This window comes from Pelecanus crispus, chromosome 18, assembly GCF_030463565.1.
Source record: "Pelecanus crispus isolate bPelCri1 chromosome 18, bPelCri1.pri, whole genome shotgun sequence".
In the NCBI taxonomy this organism is placed as follows: Eukaryota; Metazoa; Chordata; class Aves; order Pelecaniformes; family Pelecanidae; genus Pelecanus; species Pelecanus crispus.
Window position 1 is genome coordinate 8029228 of NC_134660.1, and position 23624 is coordinate 8052851.

A 23624-nucleotide genomic window follows, 5' to 3' on the forward strand; every position below is an offset into this window, starting at 1 on the left:
AAAAGAGGTGACTATCCCGCTGTACTTAGCACCAGTGTGTTCTCACCTTGAGTGTGGTGTGTAGTTCTGGGCCCCACAATTTATGAAGGATGTGAAGGTCCTGGAATGCATCCAGAGGAGGACAACAAAGCTGGTGAAAGGGCTGGAAGGTATGTCCTGTGAGGAGCGGGTGAGGACTTTGGGTTTGTCTAGTCTGGAGAAAAGAAAACTGGGGCGGTGGCCTCATTGCTCTCAACAGCTTCCTGAGAGGGAGGTGCTGATCTCTTCTCCCTGGTATCCAGCGACAGCATGCGTGGGAATGGTTCAAAGCTGTATCAGGGGAAGTTCAAATTTGACATGAGGAAGCATTTCTTTACTGAGAGAGTGATAATACACTGGAACAGGCATCCTAGAGAGGTGGTCAAAGCCCCATGCCTGTGAATGTTTAACAGACATTTGGACAACGTCCTTAATGAGATGTTTTAACTTGGTCAGCCCTGAAGTGGTCAGGCAGTTGGACTAGATGATCATAGCAGGTCCCTTCCAACTAAAATCCTGTATTTATTCTCCTGCATGAATCTGCTGTATCAGAGAAATTTGACCTCTGTCAGAAACACACCATTTCACTGTCCCCATTTCTGTGCTGAGTGCCCTCAGATCTCACATGCTTAGCTCCAGTTCCCACCCTTGATGCATTCAGCAGCATGGAAGACTTTTTCCTGCTACTTCTTGCCCATGCCTACTGGCCATGGCCCTGAGATTGGGTGTTGGAGGGGAGAGGAGAGTGGAATATCAGCTATGGACCATCCCAAAGGCTGTTCCCTGCTTTAACACTCTTCCATTCTGCAAAGCAAATCATCTCCCCAAGCCTCACACCCACCACCCCAGTGCAGCTCTGGCCATAGCAAAGGCAATGCCCTTCCTCAAGAGCTCATGGGGCTGCTGATCCCTCACCACCTCCTGCCTCTCTGGCCATTTGTGGGCACTGACACAGCAAGGCAAGGCCTGATGGCCACGAGCAGCCAGGGATGACTTCTTCAGCTCCCAGGGATGGTGCCCAAAAGAGGAGGCACCACAGTGTGTGAAACCCTCCCATTCCTCTGTGAAAGGAGAAGGGTCTCCTTGTGCCCTCACCTGCTTCCACCCCTGAGCAAGACCCTTCTCCTTTGGCACCTTGGGGAGTGTCCACAGAGGGAAGGACCACATGGAGGCCAGGCCTGAATGCAGCAGAACTTTAATGAGTTAAAAGAGGGGAACAAATTCACTCTGAGTGGAGGACAGCAGTGCAAGGAGCCCTGGAGGCAGCCTAGAGTCTGCAGTCCTTGTGCATGGAGAGTTCTTGCATGACGTCTGTCTGCCTGTGCCATACAAGGGAGAGGAGCCAGATGGTCCCCACCACGCTGGCTTTGGTGGGACCTTGCTGCCAAGGGGATACAAAGCAAACAAAGAAAAGGGGAAACAAGGCAAAGCCATTCAGCTATACTGAAAACACCTCCAAAATCTCGATCCCGTGCTCATTACCATGTTCTGAGTTCCTCAAGGTGTCTCCCTGGGGCTTTCCCAAGAATCTTTAGCAGGGAGGGCACCTTCTGCCACAGTATCGGCTGGAAATGCCAGAGAGGTCAAAGCCCCCAGAGGAGATGGGCACTCCCTCAGAGCTGAGGATGCTGCCAACAGCAGCAGAGGTGGAGGAGCCCACAACGGTGTTCTGTGGGAAGGAGCTGAGGATGGGTCCAGGCAGGGTCACCACCACGGGGGAGGGCTGGATGACGACGGTGGAGTTCTGGCACTGCCTGACGCAGGGCTCGTTGCAGCTGTTGGCCAGCGGGGTCGGGCCGCAGGGCCGGCATGGCAGGCACTGGTCGTAGCAGGACATGTCTCAAAGTCAGATGTGTACCTGGGAGAGAAGCAGGGAAGAAGCAGAGCACAGGCGTGGTTAGGAGCAGCCAAGGCCACTAATCAGTGCGGAGCTGGAAGCAGTGCCAGGAGCCACACGGTCTTCTTTGTCCTACAAAATGAAGCCTGGCCCACATTGCTCTCTCCTAGTTCTTAACCCAAGAGCTCCCTCAGCCACCTCCCAGCCTCTCTCTAGCACACAATCTCCCCACAATCCTCTGGCATGACAAGGAGCTCCAGGGACCAGCACAAGACAAAGACAATATTGGATGAGTTGTACATCGAGGAGAGATCACACTTTGGAAGAGGAGGAGAAGGGGCTTCAGACTCACCTGGTTGCCAAGCAGAAGGAGGCAAGAGAAGTGGATGAGAGAGCAGGCACTTGCGCTGCCTTTTATACCTGCCCTTCATTGCCGCAGGACCAGAGGCACCCGCGGCAGAGGTAGCAATTCTCGGACAAGCTCATCTTGAATGCAAACCAGCGCAGCTAATGACATGGGCTGTGCTTTGGTTTCCTGCACTGATGCCTTTTCATTTCCAGATTTGTGCCATGCCCATTTTCCAGTGAAGGCTTCTTCTGAGCAATTGGATGAAAGGCTCCAGGATTTGTAGGACAGGAATGCAGCAGTGCTGGCAGAAGACTCAGCTCAAGTGCTGGATGGGTTCAGGCCAGGCAAGTGACATCAGCCTGGGTCACTGCGGTGGGGTTGTTTGAAGTGTCTTTCTCAGGAAGAGGCTTCAGCAATCCTCAGCCGCATGTCCAAATGGGTTGTCTGCTAGGTTTTAAACTCATCCTGCCTAATAGGGCCTTCACGAAAAATTCTGGCCTGTTTTGACTCACTCCCTCTCTGTGCAGTCTGTGAGCACACAGGTGATGCCATGGGCATGCCTGGGGCTTTGTCCTTCCCCATAATGCTCTAGCATTGCCACAGTTGTCCCCAGGTGTCCTCAGCATAGCCCATAACTGGTTGTGTTCTTACGTGTGTTCCTGTCCTGTGTGCACTTATCTGCAGCCAGATTTACGTGGATGCAGGTAGGAGAAGAAATTTGTCTGTGACTCCACACTGATGTGCATGAGCTTGTGTGTGTGTGTGTGTTTCCTTTTGTGTCCCTCGTCAGGAGGGGATGTGCCGCTCATGGCAGGGACACTCTCCTCTGCTCTGTCCATGAGCACCACAGAGCAGCAGGTTCCCAGGGTCAGAAGGAGCCTGAGTGCAGCTGAGTGCTGATGGCAGCAGCCTGCTCGAGATCTGTCCAGGGAAGAGGCACGGAAATGCAGCCCCTGCCTCCTGAGACCTCCTCTTCCTGACCCTCCAAAACTCATGCTGGCGCCTGTGAGACCTCTGGCCTCTGGAGTTCTGTGTCCAGGTTGGGTCTCCCCTGGCCAGGAAGGACATTGACATACTGAAGCGAGATGAACAAAGGTCACCAAGATGGATAGGAGGCTGGCAATGTGGGAAGAGCCTGACACAACTGGGCCTGCTCATCTTGGAGAACAGGAGGCTCAGGGGAGGTGTTCTTGCTTTCTGCAACTACTTGTTCAGAGGAGACAGAGAAGATGGCCATAGCTTCTGGTCCAGGCGACAGGGAGTCACTTTAGGAAGTAGAGGCAATGGAAAGCAGCTGGAAGATGGAAAAATCTGATTAAGAGTAGGCTAAAAGAAATGAAAAGAGCTGGGTTTCACAGTGAGTCTGTGCAATGTCCATCGCAAGAGGTGTTCAAGGATGGACTGAATGTGATCTTGAGCAACTCAGTCCAATGGGAGCTATTCCGAGCAGAGGATTGAATGTAGATGACCTCTGGAGGTGCCTTCTCACCTACATTCTGAGATTCCACACTTACCCCAGCCCTCCCTGAGCCCTGCACGCCCATGGGCTCACTTGTCCTCACACCCCCTCGGCCTCAGCAGAGCTGTCAGGCCTTGTGCCGGCACTGCAGAGAGGCAGCTGAGGGAGGCTCTGCAGCCTGCTCCTTCCTTCCCCTGGGCAGGAAATGCGTGGCTGCTCTTTGCAGCCCCTGCGGTGGCAGGCAGCTCTGGGAAGCTGGTGCATGTGGCGGGTGAGGGCCCTGCAGCTGCCGCCGGCTGCAGCGGGCACTGGGCAGGCTTGTTGTTGGTGGGAGGGGACGGGCAGAGTGGGCTTGCAGGAGACAAAGTTGTGCCCGTGCAGAGCCGCTGAGCACTGGGAGCCCGGGCGAGCCCCCGAGCGGCGCCGGCGCAGGGCTCAGCCCCGGGGCGGAGCTGGCGGCGGCGGCGAGGAGAGGAGAGGAGAGGAGAGGAGAGGAGAGGAGAGGAGAGGAGAGGAGAGGAGAGGAGAGGAGAGGAGAGGAGAGGAGAGGGAGAGGAGAGGAGAGGAGAGGAGAGGAGAGGAGAGGAGAGGAGAGGAGAGGAGAGGAGAGGAGAGAGGAGAGGAGAGGAGAGGAGAGGAGAGGAGAGGAGAGGAGAGGAGAGGAGAGGAGAGGAGAGGAGAGGAGAGGAGAGGAGAGGAGAGGAGAGGAGAGGAGAGGAGAGGAGAGGAGAGGAGAGGAGAGGAGAGGAGAGGAGAGGAGAGGAGAGGAGAGGAGAGGAGAGGAGAGGAGAGGAGAGGAGAGGAGAGGAGAGGAGAGGAGAGGAGAGGAGAGGAGAGGAGAGGAGAGGAGAGGAGAGGAGAGGAGAGGAGAGGAGAGGAGAGGAGAGGAGAGGAGAGGAGAGGAGAGGAGAGGAGAGGAGAGGAGAGGAGAGGAGAGGAGAGGAGAGGAGAGGAGAGGAGAGGAGAGGAGAGGAGAGGAGAGGAGAGGAGAGGAGAGGAGAGGAGAGGAGAGGAGAGGAGAGGAGAGGAGAGGAGAGGAGAGGAGAGGAGAGGAGAGGAGAGGAGAGGAGAGGAGAGGAGAGGAGAGGAGAGGAGAGGAGAGGAGAGGAGAGGAGAGGAGAGGAGAGGAGAGGAGAGGAGAGGAGAGGAGAGGAGAGGAGAGGAGGCGGCGCGGCCGGAGCAGAGAGCCGGGGCTGGCGGCGGGCAGCGAGGCGCGGGCGGCGGAGCGGCGGGATGCGGCGGTGCCGGGGCGCAGGGCTGGCGGGGCTGGCCGCGGTGCTGCTGGGTGCGCGGGGCTGGCGGCGGTGGCGGGGGGGTAGGCTCTGTGCCCGGGCTGCTCCCCAGGGAGCCCAGCGCCAGCTCGGCCCTCTCCTTCTGCACCGTCTCTTTCCCCTCCCGGCCTCTCTGCCCTCTCTGCTCCCCCTTTCCCAGAGCTCTGCAGTCCCCCCTACGTAGCCTCCTTTGTTCCCATCATCTCTACCATCACAACTTGGCTGGCTCGTGCGCCTGCTGCTCCGGGCACGCACTCTTGCCTCTGGTAATTCCACACTTACTATTGCCCTGATTTCAGCCCTCCTTCACTGCAACACCCACTCTCGCTGGGTACTACTGTCTACTACTCTACTGTCTCCATCTCTTCATCCGTGCATCCGCCCCTCTTCTGACCCATCTATCCATGCATCTACCATCCCTAACCCCTCTTCCTGCTCTGAGACCCCTCTCTCATCTCTCCCTCTGCTTCCTTCATAGCTGTGGGCACAGGTTTGCCTTCCTGCACCGCGACATACATCCTCTCATCCCCCTGTGCATTCAGCCTTTATTTCTGTTCTGAATTCAGCCCTCCTTCCTTCACTGGAACACACCCAACTCTCCCGTCGCCTCTCCCTCTCGCCATCCGTCCATCCATCCATGCACCTGACTTTCATCCCATCTCTGCATGCTTCAATTCCAAATTCCCTGCCAGCCTTTGTCCCTCACTCCACACACCCACACCAGGATCACTCTCCATCCCAGCTGAACAGCTCTCCATCCATTCCAGTCTGGCTCTGTCTCACTGCCACTTTTCCTGAAGATTTCCCTGGGAAGAGGTCCATTGGAGCTGGGCAATCGTTGATGACCTTTGGGCTTCCCTTCTTCTTCCTCTGCAGTGGCTGTGGGCAGAGCCCAGGTGCAGCAGGACCCCTTGGCAGAGACCACCGAGGACACCGACATCAGCATCAACTGCTCACACCCCAACATAAGGATCACCGACTTTATCCACTGGTACCGTCAGCTCCCGGGCCAAGGCCTCACATTCATCGCATTTGCTAACCAAGGCTCCAAGTACGTGCAGGACCCTCCGGGGCAGCTGTCGGTGGCGGCAGACCGCCGGTCCAGCGCCCTGCGGCTCTCCCGGCCCCGGCGCGGGGACGCGGCGGTGTATTACTGCGGCGTGGGAGGCACGGGGAGAGGAGCCGGGGCTGCGGGCGGGCACGAACCGCGGCGGGCGGGGCCGGGCGTGTGTGTGGGGGGCGGGGGGACAGCCCCGGCCGGGACCGACAGGGGGCGCTGCCGCTCCGCCCCCGGCACCGCCACCGCCACCGGTCCTGGGAACGGCTTCGGCATCGACAGCGGCACCGGCATCCCCAGGTCCTCCTTGCGGTCAGTGCCTGGGCTCATGGGGTGGGCTGACCTTGGCTGGGCACCAGGTGCCCACCCAGCCACTCCGTTCCTGCCCTCCTCAGCAGGACACGGTGCAGGCGCAGAAAATAAGATGCTGACCGAGTTGAAAGATGTACAATGAAACACTCTTCTCTCAGCTCCTCAGTACACATAATGGTCGTTCCAGGAGACAAACATCGTAAGAACGGATCGCCCCCCTCCTCCTCCTTTCCATAGCTTTTATTGCTGAGCAGACATCATATGGTATGGAATATCCCTTTGATCACTTTGGGTCAGGCTGTGCCCCCTCCCCAGTTCTTGCCTGCCCCCAGCCAGACGGGGGAATATTGGAGAGACAGCCTTGATGCTGTGGAGCACTGCTCAGCAGCAGCCAAAACACCGGTGTGTTGTCAACACCTTTCTTGCTACCAGTCCAAAGCACAGCACCATGAGGGCTGCTATGGGGAAAACTCACTCCATCTCAGCCACACCCAACAGAGCTCAGCACCTCTTCTCCGTGATGGCGGCTGCGGATCAGTGCTCCTGAAGGCAGCAAAGAGCCGCCCTCGCTCAGCGCTAGCTGTGGAGACTGAGAGGCTCTGTGCAAGGCAGGGAGGGGAGTCGGGTGTTTCCCACAAGGCTCTCCTGCTTCCCAGAAAGGGCTCAGAGTGTTCTGGGTTAACGTGGCACCTTCTGGCCTGCCAGCATCGTCTCAGAAATGTGTCACAGAGGGGACACTTTCCCACTGGTTTTTCCCTTCCCAAGGACAGGCACCACCATCTCCACCCAAGGCTGTTATTACCACTGACAGGCTCCTTGGACATTCGAAGTAAGCAATTAAGAATGGGGCAATTAAGAAACCCATGCACCCAGGCATTACCAGACATAGAATGAGTTGCAGCCGGAGTCAGCCCTTACATGGGAAAGGTCCATTGCAAGAAACCAGAAATGGCTTGGCTCTGCCAAGGTCTCTTTACTGTGGTCTACCACCGGCTCCTCAGCCCTGGCAGGGCCAGACTTTCATCTGGGGTAAAGTGGTTACCTTGCCTTGCAGCAGCGGTTGATTTTATTCTTCTGACACCAAGAGACACAAAAGATTTACCCCAGCACACCTTTGGTTCTTCCCTCTTGCCTGAGCAGCTGATTGCCTCTGGACATGAGAAAGCTGTTCCAAGCAGGGCAGTACATTGCCCCGAAGCAAACACAAAGGTAGTCAAGCACAGTGGCCTCCCCAGGTGGCACGTGGCCCTGCTTGTCTTTGCCTTCCCCATGTGTCTCTGCACCATGGTGGGAACAGCCTCACCCTTGTCACTGTGGGGAGTGAGCAGTGGGCTCCCTGACGATCCCGATGTAGGTCTTCCTTGGCAGGCTTTCCTCCTTGGAGATCTGCTGCACCACCACCATTGTCGTCAAAACACTAGAGAGTTTCCTTGCCACCAGGACTATCATTTGTGGTTCCTGCTGCCTGGCACAGTCATTTTTCCACTTCTTCCTGGGCATGACTGAGTTCCTGACCCTCTCAGCCACGTCCTTTGATCATTATGTCACCATATGCAAACTGCTCTACCAAAAACCACTGTCATGATGAAGAAAGTCTACTTCCTGCCAGCGCTGGGAGCATGGGCAGTGGGCTTTGTTGTCATCTTCTCCCAGTTGCCTCTGCTGCTGTGGCATCCTTTCTGCACCAGGAAGCTTGTTGACCTTTGATTTCTCCTGTGGTGCTGGGCCAGCATGAGCATAGCCTGTGCTCGGACAAGCATGCTGCAAGCAGAGTGATAGCTTGGCCTGGCTTGGAGGTGCTGGGTAGCTGGGTGCTGGTGGGAATGCTCCAGCATGTGCTCTGTGGTTGGGCTGATGAGTGCATGTGCCACTGCATCCCCAGGGCAGGAGTCCCCAGTCACCATCCCTGGAAGTGTTCAAAAAACAGGTAGACGTGGCACTCTGGGACGTGGTTTAGTGGGCATGGTGGTGTTGGGTTGATGACTGGACTGATGATCGTAGAGGTCCTTTCCATTCTATGATTCTATGATTTCTCACCAAGCCAGTTTCCATCATCTCTCAGCAGTCCTGGTTAACAGGGGAGGTCCCTGATGACTGGAGGCTTGCCACTGTGACGCCCATCTACAAGAAGGGCCGGAAGGAGGACCCAAAAAACTACAGGCCTGTCAGCCTGACCTCGGTGCCGGGAAAGATTATGGAGAGGTTCATCTTGAGTGAACTCAACAGGCAAGTGCAGATCAACCAGGGGATCAGGCCCAGCCAGCATGGGTTCATGAAAGGCAGGTCCTGCTTGACCAACCTGATCTCCTTTGATGACCTCGTGAGCTGCCTGGTAGATGCTGGAAAGGCTGTGGATGTCATTTCCCTGGATTTTAGCAAAGCTTTTGACACCGTCTCCCATAATATTCTCCTTGGCAAGCTGGCAGCTCATGGCTTGGACGGGCGTAGTCTTTGCTGGGTAAAAAACTGGTTGGGTGGCCGAGCCCAGAGAGTAGTGGTGAATGGAGTTAAGTCCAGTTGGCAGCCAGTCAGGAGCGGTGTTCCCCAGGGCTCTGTTTTGGGGCCAGCCTTGTTTAATATCTTTATCAATGATCTGGATGAGGGGATTGAGTGCACCCTCAGGAAGTTTGCAGACGACACCAAGTTGGGTGGGAGTGTCGATCTGCTGGAGGGCAGGATGGCCCAGCAGAGGGACATTGGCCATGTTTTCAGAGAGCCCAGGTGGATCCCTTCCAGTCTGCCCTTCCCTTGCAGGGCAAGTCAGACATGGTCAGCTGCCCTTAAAACAATGGCATGAAGTTTGATCCTGTGTCCAGCACCATGTTCTGAGTTCCTGGGGGTCCTTATCAGGGTCCATTGCCAGCATCTTTAGCAGGGGGGGCACCTTCTGCCACAGTAGCGGCTGGTAATGCAGGCGAGATCACAGCACCCAGAGGTGATGGGCACTCCGTCACAGCTGAGGATGCTGCCAACAGCAGCAGAGGTGGAGGAGCCCACAACGGTGTTCTGCGGGAAGGAGCTGAGGATGGGTCCGGGCAGGGTCACCACCACAGGAGAGGGTTCAATGACAACAGTGGAGTTCTGGCACTGCCTGACACAGGGCTCGTTGCAGCTGTTGGCCAGCGGGGTTGGGCCGCAGGGCTGGCAGGGCTGGCAGGGCTGGCACTGGTCGTAGCAGGACATGTCTTGGGGCCTGAGGGGCACCTGGGAGAGAGGGCAGGCAGGAAGCAAAACACGGGGCTGCATGAGGAGCAGCCTGTCACCACACCATGAGGGAGCCAAAGCCCATGCAGGACCGGGAGGTGGAGGCTGTGCAGAGATGTATGAGGGCTTCTTGGCCTTATCCTGACAGGGCCCATAAAGACCCACCAGGTGTTACATGTCTACTGCGGGGCCCCTGAGTGCAGAAGCCACCTCACTACAGTCCCAGCTTCCCTCCATGGCTAACTTTCTCACCACTTCCCTCTCCCACAACAAGCACCCACAAGATCTGCCATAGGACAAGGCTGGTGTCAGCTGAGAGGTCCATTGAGGTGAGACTGCCTTTTAGAGAAAGCAGAGAAGGAGAAGAGGCTTCAGACTCACCTGACTCCCAAGGACAAGGAGGCAAGAGAAGTGGATGAATAGAACAAGGAGCTGGGCTCGTTCTTATCATGGACCTTTCCTGCCCCAGGCTGCCAGAGGCACCCCTTGTAGAGGTGGTTATTTTCTGACAAGCTCATCTTGAATGCAAGACATGCCAGCTAATGCTATGGGCTGTGTTTTGGCTTCCTCGATTGCAGCTTTTCATTTCCTGCTTTATGCCAGGCACATTCCCCAGTGAAGGCGTATTTTGCATGACTGGATGAGAGGCCCAAGCATTTCTGGTGCAAAACACATCAGCGTGGGCAGAGGACTCATCTCAACATGCCGGAAGAGTCCGGTGAAGGACACTGAAGACAGAGTGAACGGCTGGGTTAGACAACACACATACACACACACATGCGCACATGAATCTAGACGTCCAGTCACCTAGAGCTAATTGAGAAGACTCAAGGCACCCAGACAAAGGCTGTCTACACTGTCCAGGACCACTGCACAGTGTTGGACTTGACAGAGTCCTCTTCTACGTGTCCTTTTTGCAAGGGTTCAGCGTGGCTGAGGGAAGACTGCTCGGCACTGGGTGAGAGTGGGAGATGCAGGTGATGAGAGTAACGTGCCCAGCTTGAGCCCATCTGCCCACACCAAAGCCCTTTCCCTGCTCTCTGTCTGTCCCTGAGTACCATGGACATGGATGTGGTCTTTAGCCATGGGATGGAGGTGCTTGTAGGCTCTGGTAGGACAGCCTGTGGGTTCCCTTCTGACCGTGTGATGAAGCAAGCCATGCACACGTGACCAGGTAGGCAGGCCCTGCTGTGGGATTATGCCAGCTGGGGAGTGTAGCGGCCATGATCGCTCAGTTGCAGGATCAGTGTGTCCAGAAAGATGGTTTGTCCCATTTACTGTGCACATCTGCTGTGGGATGGGATCACTCCTGTGTGTGAATTGAAGAACAGGGCTCTGTTTTGGGGCCAGCCTTGTTTAATATCTTTATCAATGGTCTGGATGAGGGGATTGAGTGCACCCTCACTAAGTTTGCAGACGACACCAATCTGGGTGGGAGTGTCGATCTGCTGGAGGGTAGGATGGCCCAGCAGAGGCACCTGGACATGCTGGACCCATGGGCCGAGGCCAACTGTATGAAGTTTAACAAGGCCAAGTGCCGGGTTGTGCACTTCGGTCACAACAACCCCATGCAGCGCTACAGGCTTGGGGAAGAGTGGCTGGAAAACTGGCTGGTTGAAAAAGACCTGGGGGTGTTGGTAGACAGCCGGCTGAACATGAGCCAGCAGTGTGCCCAGGTGGCCAAGAAGGCCAACAGCATCCTGGCTTGTATCAGGAATAGTGTGGCCAGCAGGAGCAGGGAGGTGATTGTCCCCCTGTACTCGGCGCTGGTGAGGCCGCACCTGGAATACGGTGTCCACTTTTGGGTCCCTCAATACAAGAAAGACATTGAGGTGCGGGGAGCGTGTCCAGAGAAGGGCAACAAGGCTGGTGAAGGGTCTGGAGCACAGGCCTTATGAGGAGCCGCTGAGGGAACTGGGGTTGCTTAGCCTAGAGAAGAGGAGTCTGAGGGGAGACCTTATCGCTCTCTACAGCTCCCTGAAAGGAGGTTGTAATGAGGTGGCTGTTGGTCTCTTCTCCCATGTAGGTAGTGATAGGATGAGAGGAAATGGGCTTAAGCTGCGCCAGGGGAGGTTTAGGTTGGAAATTAGGAAAAATTTCTTCATGGAAAGGGTGGTCAGGCATTGGAACAGGCTGCCCAGAGAGGTGGTGGAGTCACCATCCCTGAAGGAGTTCAAACAATGGGTAGATGTGGCACTTTGGGACATGGTTTAGTCTAGTGTACCCTTGATTAGTGTAGAGTAGACTTGGTAGTGTAGGTTACTGGTTGGACTGGATGATCTTAAAGGTCTTTTCTGACCTAAACGATTCTATGATTCTATGATGTCTCTTCACTGACTGTGGGAAGAGTCTGTAGGGTATGTTAGAGCAGGTCCAGAGGAGGGCCACAAAAGTGAACAGGGGGTTGGAACACATCTCCTATGAAGAAAGTCTGAGAGAGGTTGGGGTTGTTGAGCCTGGAGAGGGAAGGGCTCTGGGGAGGCCTTCTTGTGGCCTTTCAGTACTTAAAGGGGGCTTATAAGAAAGAGAGAAAGATGTTTTGCCAGGGCCTGTAGCGACATGACAAGGGCCAATGGTTTTAAACTGAAAGAGGGTAGATTTAGCTTGGGTATAAAGAAGAAATATTTTCCGATGAAAGCGGTGAGACCCTGGAAGTTGTTGCCCAGACATGTTGTGGATGCCCCATCATTGGAAGTGTTCAAGGTCAGGTTAGATGGGGCTTTGAGCAAGCTGACCTAATGAGAGATTTCCCTGCCCATGGTGGGCGAGTTAGACTAGATGTTCTTTCAGGGTCCCTTCCAACCCAAACCATTCTATGATTTAATGAATTCTATGTATAGATACATATTCTATACAGCTAATTCTATGAATTATGCCGGTAACAAAGATGGCTCTGAGGTTCTTCCCTGCAGGGCAGGGAGTTTGGGTGGAATAAGCTTCTACATGAGGATGTCTGGAATCTGAGCTGGTCCCACAGGGCTGGAAGGACATGTTCCCTGAAGGGATCTTGATCCATTTTATTTACTAAGAGTGAGGTGTAAAGCACAGCACAGAAGTCAGAAGAGAATCCCTCTCCCTCGAGAGCTCATTTGGGCAGCGTGCATGGCAGGAGCGGGGTGAAATGGGAAGCACTCCCCAGGGGACCTTAGTAGAGTCCATAGTTCATTGTGTTCCTATGTGTGTTCTTTACTTGTGTCTACTGTCCATGTGTGTGTGTCCTTGTGTGTCCGTCATCAGGAGGGAATGTGCCGCTCATGGCAGGGACACTCTCCTCTGCCCTGTCCATGAGCACCACAGAGCAGCATGTTCCCAGGGTCAGAAGGAGCCTGAGTGCAGCTGAGTGCTGATGGCAGCAGCCTGCTGGAGATCTGTCCAGGCAAGAGGCGTGGAAATGCAGCCCCTGCCTCCTGAGACCTCCTCTTCCTGCCCCTCCAAAGCTCACGCTCCGCTGCTGCCGATTTCAGGACACAACAACAACAGGTTCACTCCAGCTTGGATCCTGACTTTAGTTCAATGGTAACAGTATTGGGAGTGTCTCAGCGGAACTGGCAGTGCCCCCTACCTGCCTCTCCAAGCCAGGACACCGCTGCCTTCCACAGGGCTAGAGAGTTCAAAAGGATGGGGATTGCTTCATGGGCAGGGAGAAAGGCTGAGGAATCCTGCCCACCTCGTGCTGGCCGTCCCTCAGTGGATCTGCTTCCAATGCAGCGTCAGCGGTGCCTGGTGTGGGACACAGCCCCCTCTCATGTCCATGTCAATGCCAAATGTCCTTGTGCAGCCCTTCGACGTGCTGCTGTGTGAGGCAGGGACTGAGACCTTGTCCTGAACAGGTACGGAATGAAAGGAACATGAAGCCTGATGTCGCTGTGCTGTGAGTGGAAGGACAGACCCTGTGGCTTGCGCAGGGAAAGCCAAAGACCTGAGGACTGCTTTGGGCTTCAGCCCACAAACACCTTCATGCTCTGCATTGGAATGTCAGTCTGAGTGCCCAGCAACTGCCCCTGGGAGGGAAGGGACGGGACATTGGGTTTGAGACCGCATCCCCCAAAGCCTGCTGCTCTCCCACAGCCATGTCCAGAACAGACCCTCTTTCTCACATGGGCTCTGCACACTGGGCAAATTTTCTAAGTGCATCTCCCCTCCGGAATATCTGTCAGCCTGAGCTCAGCTCCAGCTTGGAGGCACTGAGCTAAGGGCTTCCCCCGTTCCCTTGGGGACCTTAGTGAGCCAAGTGCCAGGGAGCTCTGCTGGGAGAGCTCAGCCAGGCCTGATTCCCCTCTCCATGGAGTCTCTTTTGAGCTGCAGCTCTGCTGTTGCCCAAGGCCAACCTCATTGCTCATTGTCATGATGTGAGAGGAAGTCTAGAGAAGAGGAAGGGCAGGGAGCATGTGCACCTGGATTTTAGAAGGACCTTTGACTCCCTCTCCAGTACTTCCTGATGATGAATGGGTTCATTCAGAGGCTGATAAGGTGGGTGGAAAATATGCTCGACTAGCAGGCTCCAAGAGTTGTGACCATGAAGAAATGGGCTGGCTAGAACCTCATGAAGGCCAAAAAGAGCAAGGGCAAGGCTTTGCGTCTGGGCTAGAAACCACACCACGCACTCAGACACGTTGGGGACAGGCTGCCGAGGAAGCCATTGCACAGAAAAGGATGTGTGGTTTTAGGAGACACTTAGCTGAACGTGAGACAGTAGCGTGCCCTTGCAGCAAAGAAGACCAACCGCACCCTGAGCTGTGACAGCCAAAGTGTTGCCAGCAGGTGCAGGGAAGTGTCCCTGCCCCTCTGTCCCATTTGAGACCACCTCTGGAGTGCTGCTTCCAGACTCGGGCTCCCACATCAAGGAAGGATAGCGACACAGCCATGCAAGTCCAACAAAGGCAACCCAGGGGTTAGGGCGCTGTCAAACATGACATGCGAGGGGAAGCTGAGAGAACCTGGCCTGCCTGTTTTGGAGAAGAGATGCCTCAGGGAACACCTGCTAGCTTTCTACAACTACTTAATCAGAGGAGACAAAGACGGACCAACATACTGGAAGGTGTCAGTGATAGGAGTAGAGGCCGTGAAGAAGCAACTGGGACATGGGGAAAGCTGATTAAGCAATAGGCTAAAAGAAATAATGAGAAAAGGAAGGTGTTTCCCAGTGAAGCTGTGCAATGTCCATCCAGGGAGGTGTTCAAGGATGGACTGAATGTGACTTTGGGCAACACGATCTGATGGGATCTACTCCGAGCAGATGGTCGCCCTCGATGACCTCTGGAGGTGCCTTACTCTAGAGACCATGGGTAACTGGATCTAATGGGATCTATTCCGAGCAGGGGGGTGATCTGGACGGCCACTGGAGGTGCCTTCTCACCTACATTCTGAGATTCCAGCCTTACCCCAGCCTTCCCTGAGCCCTGCTCGCCCATGGGCTCACTTGTCCTCACACCCCCTCGGCCTCAGCAGAGCTGTCAGGCCTTGTGCCGGCACTGGGGAGAGGCAGCTGAAGGGAGGCTCTGCAGCCTGCTCCTTCCCCTGGGCAGGAAATGCGTGGCTGCTCTTTGCAGCCCCTGCGGTGGCAGGCAGCTCTGGGAAGCTGGTGCATGTGGCGGGTGAGGGCCCTGCAGCTGCCGCAGGCTGGAGCGGGCACTGGGCAGGCTTGTTGTTGGTGGGAGGGGACGGGCAGAGTGGGCTTGCAGGAGACAAAGTTGTGCCCGTGCAGAGCCGCTGAGCACTGGGAGCCCGGGCGAGCCCCCGAGCGGCGCCGGCGCAGGGCTCAGCCCCGGGGCGGAGCTGGCGGCGGCGGCGGCGGCGGCGGCGGCGGCGGCGGCGGCGAGGAGAGGAGAGGAGAGGAGAGGAGAGGAGAGGAGAGGAGAGGAGAGGAGAGGAGAGGAGAGGAGAGGAGAGGAGAGGAGAGGAGAGGAGAGGAGAGGAGAGGAGAGGAGAGGAGAGGAGAGGAGAGGAGAGGAGAGGAGAGGAGAGGAGAGGAGAGCCGGGGCTGGCGGCGGGCAGCGAGGCGCGGGCGGCGGAGCGGCGGGATGCGGCGGTGCCGGGGCGCAGGGCTGGCGGGGCTGGCCGCGGTGCTGCTGGGTGCGCGGGGCTGGCGGCGGTGGCGGGGGGGTAGGCTCTGTGCCCGGGCTGCTCCCCAGGGAGCCCAGCGCCAGCTCGGCCCTCTCCTTCTGCACCGTCTCTTTCCCCTCCCGGCCTCTCTGCCCTCTCTGCTCCCCCTTTCCCAGAGCTCTGCAGTCCCCCCTACGTAGCCTCCTTTGTTCCCATCATCTCTACCATCACAACTTGGCTGGCACGTGCGCCCGCTGCTCCGGGCACGCACTCTTGCCTCTGGTAATTCCGCACTTACTATTGCCCTGATTTCAGCCCTCCTTCACTGCAACACCCACTCTCCCTGGGTACTCTTCCTCTCTCCATCTGTGCATGCACCCCTCTTCTGACCCATCTCTCCATGCATCTACCATCCCTAACCCCTCTTCCTGCTCTGAGACCCCTCTCTCATCTCTCCCTCTGCTTCCTTCCTAGCTGTGCGCACAGGTTTGCCTTCCTGCACCGCGCCATACATCCTCTCATCCCCCTGTGCATTCAGCCTTTATTTCTGTTCTGAATTCAGCCCTCCTTCCTTCACTGGAACACACCCAACTCTCCCGTCACCTCTCCCTCTCGCCGTCCGTCCATCCATCCATGCTCCTGATTTTCATCCCATCTCTGCATGCATCAGTTTCAAAATCTCTGCCAGCCTTTTGCTCTCACTCCACACACCCACACCAGGATCACTCTCCATCCCAGTTGAACAGCTCTCCATCCGTTCCAGTCCGGCTCTGTCTCACTGCCACTCTTCACAACAGTTTCTCTGGGAGAATGAGAGCTGGGCGATCTTTGATAACCTTTGGGCTTCCCTTCTCCTTTCTGTGCAGTGGCTGTGGGCAGAGCCCAGGTGCAGCAGGACCCCTTGGCAGAGACCACCGAGGGCACCAGCATCAGCATCAGCTGCTCACACCCCAACATAAGGACCACCGACTTCATCTACTGGTACCGTCAGCTCCCGGGCCAAGGCCTCACATTCATCGCATTTGCTAACCAAGGCTCCAGGTACGTGCAGGACCCTCCGGGGCAGCTGTCGGTGGCGGCAGACCTCCGGTCCAGCGCCCTGCGGCTCTCCCGGCCCCGGCGCGGGGACGCGGCGGTGTATTACTGCGGCGTGGGAGGCACGGGGAGAGGAGCCGGGGCTGCGAGCGGGCACGAACCGCGGCGGGCGGGGCCGGGCGTGTGTGTGGGGGGCGGGGGGACAGCCCCGGCCGGGACCGACAGGGGGCGCTGCCGCTCCGCCCCCGGCACCGCCACCGCCACCGGTCCTGGGAACGGCTTCGGCATCGACAGCGGCACCGGCATCCCCAGGTCCTCCTTGCAGTCAGTGCCTGGGCTCATGGTTTGGGCTGACCCTAAAACTCTAAAGTTTTATAAAGCAAAAGCAAAGGTCGCGCACAGAAGCAAAGGAAAACAGAAGATATATCCTCTACTGCCGATTAGGAGGCAATGTCCAGCCACTGCCCGAGAAGTAGGGCTTCAGTACACATAACGGTCATTCCAGAAGACAAACATCATAAGAATGGATCGCCCCCTCCTCCTCCTTTCCATAGCTTTTATTGCTGAGCAGACGTCATATGGTATGGAATATCCCTTTGATCACTTTGGATCAGGCTGTGCCCCCTCCCCAGTTCTTGACCGCCCCCAGCCAGGCGGGGGAATATTGGAGAGACAGAAAAGGAAGGGATAATAATAATAATAATAATAATAATAATATAGAAAATAAGTGATGCAGAATAAATTGTTCCCTACCCGCTGCCTGGTACCCAGCCAGTTCCCGAGCAGTGATCGCTGCCCCCTGGGCAGCTCCCCCCCAGTTTTTATGCTGAACATGACGCCATATGGTATGGAAGAACCCTTGGGTCAGTTTGGGTCAGCTGTCCTGGCTGTGCCCCCTCCCAGCTTCTTGTGCCCCTGGCAGAGCATGGGAAGCTGAAAAATTCCTTCATTAGTGTTAGCACTAGCTAGCAACAACAAAAACACCAGTGTGTTATCAACGTTATTCTCCTTCTAAATCCAAAACACAGCACTATGCCCACTACAGGAAGAAAATTAACTCTATCCCAGCTGAAACCAGGACAGGGTGTTTGTGAGAGCTGCAGCCTTGGGGTGTGCTGACAGGAGCCAGCGGATAGACACCGTGCAGGAGCCAGGAGAGGCCAACCCAGCCAAGGGCTTGAGGATGGAGAGACAGAAGACACGGGCATCAAGGAAGGAGAGACTCCCAAGGTGTTGCACAGGAGGATGTGTCAGAGCGGTTGGTCACCCGGTGCAGGCCTATCCCCCTTGCACCCTTCACCTTGGAATGGCAGAAGGTGTTTTCTGCAGGAGCATTCTTACTCCTCCGATTCTCTCCCCCATCCCATCGGGGTAGGGGGAGTGAGCGAACGGCTGTGTGCTGCTTAGTTGCTGGCTGGGGCTAAACCACAACACCACTCTACCAACATGTACACACAGATATTCAAACACACATGCTCACACATATGCAGGCTCCTGCACACATGTATTTGCACACAGATGTACACGCATGCTCCTCTGCACAGATGTACACACACAAAGCACATATCTACATGCACCTGTGCCCACACAATTACGTATGTACAGACCAGTCACACACATTTATGCTTCCTGCATGAAGGCACATGCGTGTGCTGAATCACATACACACTCACGGACACAATTGCTCACACACAGAGAACATTTGTGCACAGCCACTGTTGCCATGAGTATTACCAGAGGCACACACATGTACATGCGAATGCACACATGAGCACAGCCAGAAGAACATGTACATGAGCACGACCATGCACGCACACCACTGAGAACCAGGATGCCCGACACCAGCTCTCAGCCCCTCTGGACAGCTCCAGGCAAGTCCTTCAGACCCTACAGTCAAGGCAACAAATCAGTCCCTGGCCAGACCCATCAGCTTGAGTGACCTCAAGGGTCTGACAGTGGTTCACGCAGGTCTTTTTCTCACTGTGAGGCAGAGAGAAACCGCAGCAGAGTTGATGCTGTCATGGCCTTTCCACACATTGAGCCTCTCCACGTCTCACGTCTGTGTGTGAACAATAATATAAAAACTAGAGAACATGTCCATCGCCACAGCCCCACAAAGAATTCCCACATTCCTAGGAGAAGAATAAAAATCCTCCAGTGTTAGAAGCTCCCACCTGACCTGTGTGATCTCCAGGGAGCAGCCCCTGCTCTTGCAAAGGGAGCCCTGCTACAGTGACACACTCAGGTGGCTGCAGAAGGCTGTGTCTGGGACAAGCCAGGCTCCCCTCAGGCTACAGACACTGAGGCTGGGACATCAGAAGTGATGTAGCAGTGAGCCTGGCTCTACACTCACTGTAAGGCAAATACCCTCTCTTCAAAAGGCAGAGAAATGCAGAAGCAACACTAATTTACAGAGCAGCTGAAAAAGTGGTTTGGCCAGCCTGTGAAAGTTCATGCATTCTTTTTAGCTTTTCCCCAGTTCTAATTGATGTGCTGGCCTTTTTTCTTCTTGTGTTTTGCATGCAGGTGCACGTGGTGTAATTGCCTGTAGCGAGAGGGAGCTGCCTGCAGCCTCCTCTGTCACCATGAGCAGACTGAGTTTATCCTGCAGCCAAAGCTCTCACATACAAAACAGTTTCTGCACATAATAATACAAGAGTATTATTGTTATAAGGAAGGTTAAAGAAAGCATATCCCCCCTGATGAACTTTAATGCCGACCTGGTATCAACAGGTGAGGAGAAGGCTGACATACTCAACAATTTCTTTGCCTCAGTCTTCACTGGCAACCTCTCTCCTCACCCCTCCCGAGGTGATGGACCGCAAGATGGGGACCAGGGGGGTAAAGCCCCTCCCATGGTAAGGGAAGATCAGGTTTGAGACCTCCTGAGGAACCTGAACGTACACAAGTCTATGGGACCTCCAAGTCCTGAGGGAACTGGCTGACGTAGTTGCCAAGCCACTCTCCATGATATTTGAAAAGTCATGGCAGTCAGGTGAAGTCCCTGCTGACTGGAAGAAGGGAAACGTTGCCCATTTTTAACAAGGGAAGAAAGGATGCCCCTGGGAACTACCGACCAGTCAGCCTCACCTCTGTGCCTGGGAAGATCATGGAGCAGATCCTCCTAGAAGCTATGCTAAAGCACGGGGAGGACAGGGAGGTGATTCGAGACAGCCAGCATGGCTTCACCAAGGGCAAGCCCTGCCTGACCCAACCTAGTGACTTTCTATGAAGGAATGACTGCATCAGTGGCCAAGGGAAAAGCAACAGATGTCATCTATGTGGACTTCTGTAAAGCCTGCGAGACAGTCCCCCACAACATCCTTCTCTCTAAATTGGGGAGATATGAATTTGATGGGTGGACTGTTTGGTGGGTGTCCTGGTTTCGGCTGGGATAGAGTTAATTTTCTTCCTAGCAGCAGGCATAGTGCTGTGTTTTGGATTTAGTAGGAGAAGAATGTTGATAACATGCTGATGTTTTTAGTTGTTGCTGAGTACTGCTTATGCTAGTCAAGGACTTTTTCAGCTTCCCATGCTCTGCCAGGCGCACAAGAAACTGGGAGGGGGCACAGCCAGAATAGTTGATCCAAACTGACCAAAGGGCTATTCCATACCATATGACGTCATGCTCAGTATATAAACTGGGGGGGGTTGGCCGGGGAGCAGCGATCGCTGCTCGGGAACTGTCTGGGTATCGGTCGGCGGGTGGTGAGCAATTGCATTGTGCATCACTTGCTTCGTGTATCATTATTATTATTACCATTATTATACTGTTACTATTAGCATTACTATTTTACTTTATTTCAATTATTAAACTGTTCTTATCTCCACCCAGGAGTGTTTCTCACTCTTACTCCTCCGATTCTCTCCCCCATCCCATCGGGGTAGGGGGAGTGAGCGAGCGGCTGCGTGGTACTGAGTTGCTGGCTGGGGCTAAACCACGACAGTGGGTAAGGAATTGGCTGGATGGTTGCATCCAGAGGGTAGCGATCAACGGCTCAATGTCCACACGGAGACCGGTGACAAGTGGAGTCCCTCAGGGATCTGTGCTGAGACCAGTGCTGTTTAATATCTTCATCAATGACCTAGACAGTGCGATTGAGTGCACCCTCAGCAAGTTTGCAGATGACACCAAGCTGAGTGATGCAGTTGACACGCCAGAAGGACAAGATGTCATCCAAAGGGACCTGGAAAAGCTGGAGAAGTGGGCCTGTGTGAACCTCATGAGGTTCAACAAGGCCAAGTGCAAGGCCCTGCACCTGGGACAGGACAACCCCCAATATCAATACAGGCTGGGGGATGAAGGGATTGAGAGCAGCCCTGCCGAGAAGGCCTTGGGGGTCCTGGTGGATGAAAACCCGGACATGAGCCAACAATGTGTGCTTGCATCCCAGAGAGCCAACCATATCCTGGGCTGCATCAAAAGCAGCATGGCCAGCAGGTCGAGGGAGGTCATTCTGTCTCTTTGTTCTGCTCTGGTGAGACCTCACCTGGAGCCCTGCGTCCAGCTCTGGAGCCCTCAGCACAAGAAGGACATGGACCTGTTGGAGCAGGTCGAAAGGAGGGCCACCAAAATGATCCAAGGGGTGGAGCCCCTCTCCTACAAGGCCAGGCTGAGGGAGTTGGGGTTGTTCATCCTGGAGAAGAGAAGGCTGTGAGGAGACCTTATTGCAGGCTTTCCGTACTTAAAGGGGGCCTACAGGAAAGATGGGGAGAATCTTTTTAGCAAGGCCTCTTGTGACAGCACAAGGAGGAATGGTTTCAAACTAAAGGAGGCTAGACTTAGACTGGATATAAGGAAGAAATTTTTTACAGTGAGGGTGGTGAAGCACTGGAACAGGTTGCCCAGAGGAGCAGTGGAGGCCCCACCCCTAGAAACATTCAAGGTCAGGTTGGATGGGGCTCTGAGCAACCTGATCTGGTTAAAGCTGTCCCTGCTCATTGCAGGGAGGTTGGGCTGGATGACCTCTAAAGGTCCCTTCCAACCCAAAGCATTCTATGATTCTATGATTCTATGAGTCTATGATTCTATGAGTCTATGATTAAGAGTAACAGCAGCATATTTGGTTTACCTGGCAGAGTTTTTGTAGTGGAAAGGCTGCAGCGATGGCTTCTGTGAGAAGATGCCAGAAGCTGTCCCCATGTCAGACAGAGGCAGTTCCAGATGGCCACAAGACACATCCCACTGCTGCCCAACGCTGAGCCAGTCAGCAATGTTGTTAGGAATACTGTGATAACATATTTAAGAAGGTGTAAAATCAGTGTGCCGCAGCTGGGAGAGAGGATTGAGAACATGTGAGAGAAGCCACTGTGCAGACACCAAAGTCAGTGAGGAAGGAGGGGGAGGAGGTGCTCCAGGGGCTGGAGCAGAGACTCCCCTGCAGCCATGGAATCACAGGCTGCAGCCTGTGCAGAAGGCACACTGGAGCAGGCTCCTGACAGAAAGTGTGGCCCATGGAAAGGAGCCCACCCTGCCACAGGTTTTCCAGCAGGACCTGTGGCCCGTGGGGGACCCACGCTGGAACAGCCCATTCCTGAAGAACTGCTGCCTGTGGGATGGACTCCATGCTGAAGCAGGGGAAGAGCATGAGGAGGAAGGAATGGCAGAGAACATGTGTTATGAACTGACTGCAATCCCCACTCCTCATCCCCTTGCGCCCCTCGCGGGGACGAGGTAGAGGTGACGGGAATGAAGCTGAACCCAGGAAGAAGGGAGGGGTGGGGGGAAGGCTGCTGCAACCTGGGCACAGCATACCACGCAGATCCTGCCCATGAAAGGGTTACCCCGTTTTGGGCAGTCAAGCTTTTAGAGGATTTTCATAAAATGAAACAGCTCCATTCATCATTTCTACTGTCAAACAGAAACGATGTTCACACGAGAACATCTTACTGTGCCTTTAGATACAGGCAAGAAGACCCGGGTAGTGCAATCAGTGGCACCGAGCAGGAGCTGCCTACATGCTCATCGTTTGCAATCCACTGGCTGAGTTCTAACTGTGGACAAGGGGTTTGCGCAGCACAACATGGGCCTGAAGGCCAAGCTCTGCTCATAGCACAGCACAGCAGAGGCCAGGGCCTCCTCAGGTTATCTGTTACATGGATCACTAACTCCTCGATGTACGGTGATCCTTGGGTGAGGGTCACAGCCCCCTGCCAGTTGTTTCCTTCACATGAACAAATACCAGCTCTTGAACCAGCTCAGAGCACCTTTTGCATCCTTGTTTCTTAGGGTGTAAAGCCACTGGTTGAGCAAGGGGAGTAAGAACGACATAAAGAACAGCCACTGCTCTGCCTCGTGACCCTTTTGAGGGGGCTCCCGTGTTGGTGAAGACACGTAGGCCATAGAAACAGACCACAGCAGTGAAATGGGAAGCACACGTTGAGACAGATCAGTGCCTGCCTTCCACACAGTGGAGCCACAGCATGATTTAAATCACCATCAGAAAAAACAATCTCTGGCAACAGTGCCCTTAGTTGGAAGTGTCAAACCTGCATGGATCCTGTGCCCTTTTCCTACCCTTCCAAATCTCCTCGGTTGCGCAGCCGAACTACAGGTCATGGCAAGAGCCAGTAGCAGCGCTCTGGCGGTGCTTTGGCCAAAGGGCTTACTCGTCTGTCAGAAAAAATGCCATCCCTTCCTCTTCTACAAGGACAATTGCAGATGGTATCATGACTGTGAAGGACCTGAGGTACTTCTGCTTGCTACAAGGTTTAGTGCAGTAGGGTTAGGAAGCCCAACTGTGCTGCCGGTGGTGATGGTTGTTAATAGCATGATGAGGGAAAAAGGATGTCAGCCATGGAAATGAAAGGCCCTTATAAAGCTTTTGGCCTTCAGTCATGCTGAGATACGCTTCATGAGCTGTAATTCCTTGTTGGTGAAGGACATCAGTGTGGGGATTTGCATTCTTCCACTTGTACACTTTTGTCAAGACATCTGGATTTTCATGCAGAAAATAGGATATTAGACTGTAGTAGTTGCCAAGAGACATTTCCACCAACCAGAAGGGATGAGATTTACATGGAAAAAAGTCCTCTCCCCT

The 23624-nt window shown here is 54.8% G+C and overlaps 1 protein-coding gene, 1 pseudogene and 1 gene segment (V, D, J or C); 1 reads left to right on the forward strand and 2 right to left on the reverse strand.

Moving 5' to 3' along the window:
- Positions 1-1549: 1549 nt before the first annotated feature.
- LOC142595333 (feather keratin Cos1-1/Cos1-3/Cos2-1-like) lies at positions 1550-10025 on the reverse strand (annotated as a pseudogene).
- On the reverse strand, positions 9172-9933 carry LOC142595335 (feather keratin Cos1-1/Cos1-3/Cos2-1-like). Its single transcript, XM_075723114.1, has 2 exons — positions 9889-9933; positions 9172-9507 (listed from the first exon to the last, which is right to left on the reverse strand). Exon 2 carries the CDS (start codon positions 9484-9486, stop codon positions 9172-9174), a length of 315 nt encoding a protein of 104 aa, XP_075579229.1. The 5' UTR covers positions 9487-9507; positions 9889-9933.
- A 4718-nt stretch (positions 10026-14743) lies between the features above and the next one.
- LOC142595301 (T cell receptor alpha variable 26-2-like) lies at positions 14744-19125 on the forward strand. The segment is given in 4 exon segments: positions 14744-14792; positions 15726-15794; positions 16416-16699; positions 19111-19125. Coding segments are annotated over 4 exon segments (417 nt in total).
- Positions 19126-23624: the final 4499 nt, after the last annotated feature.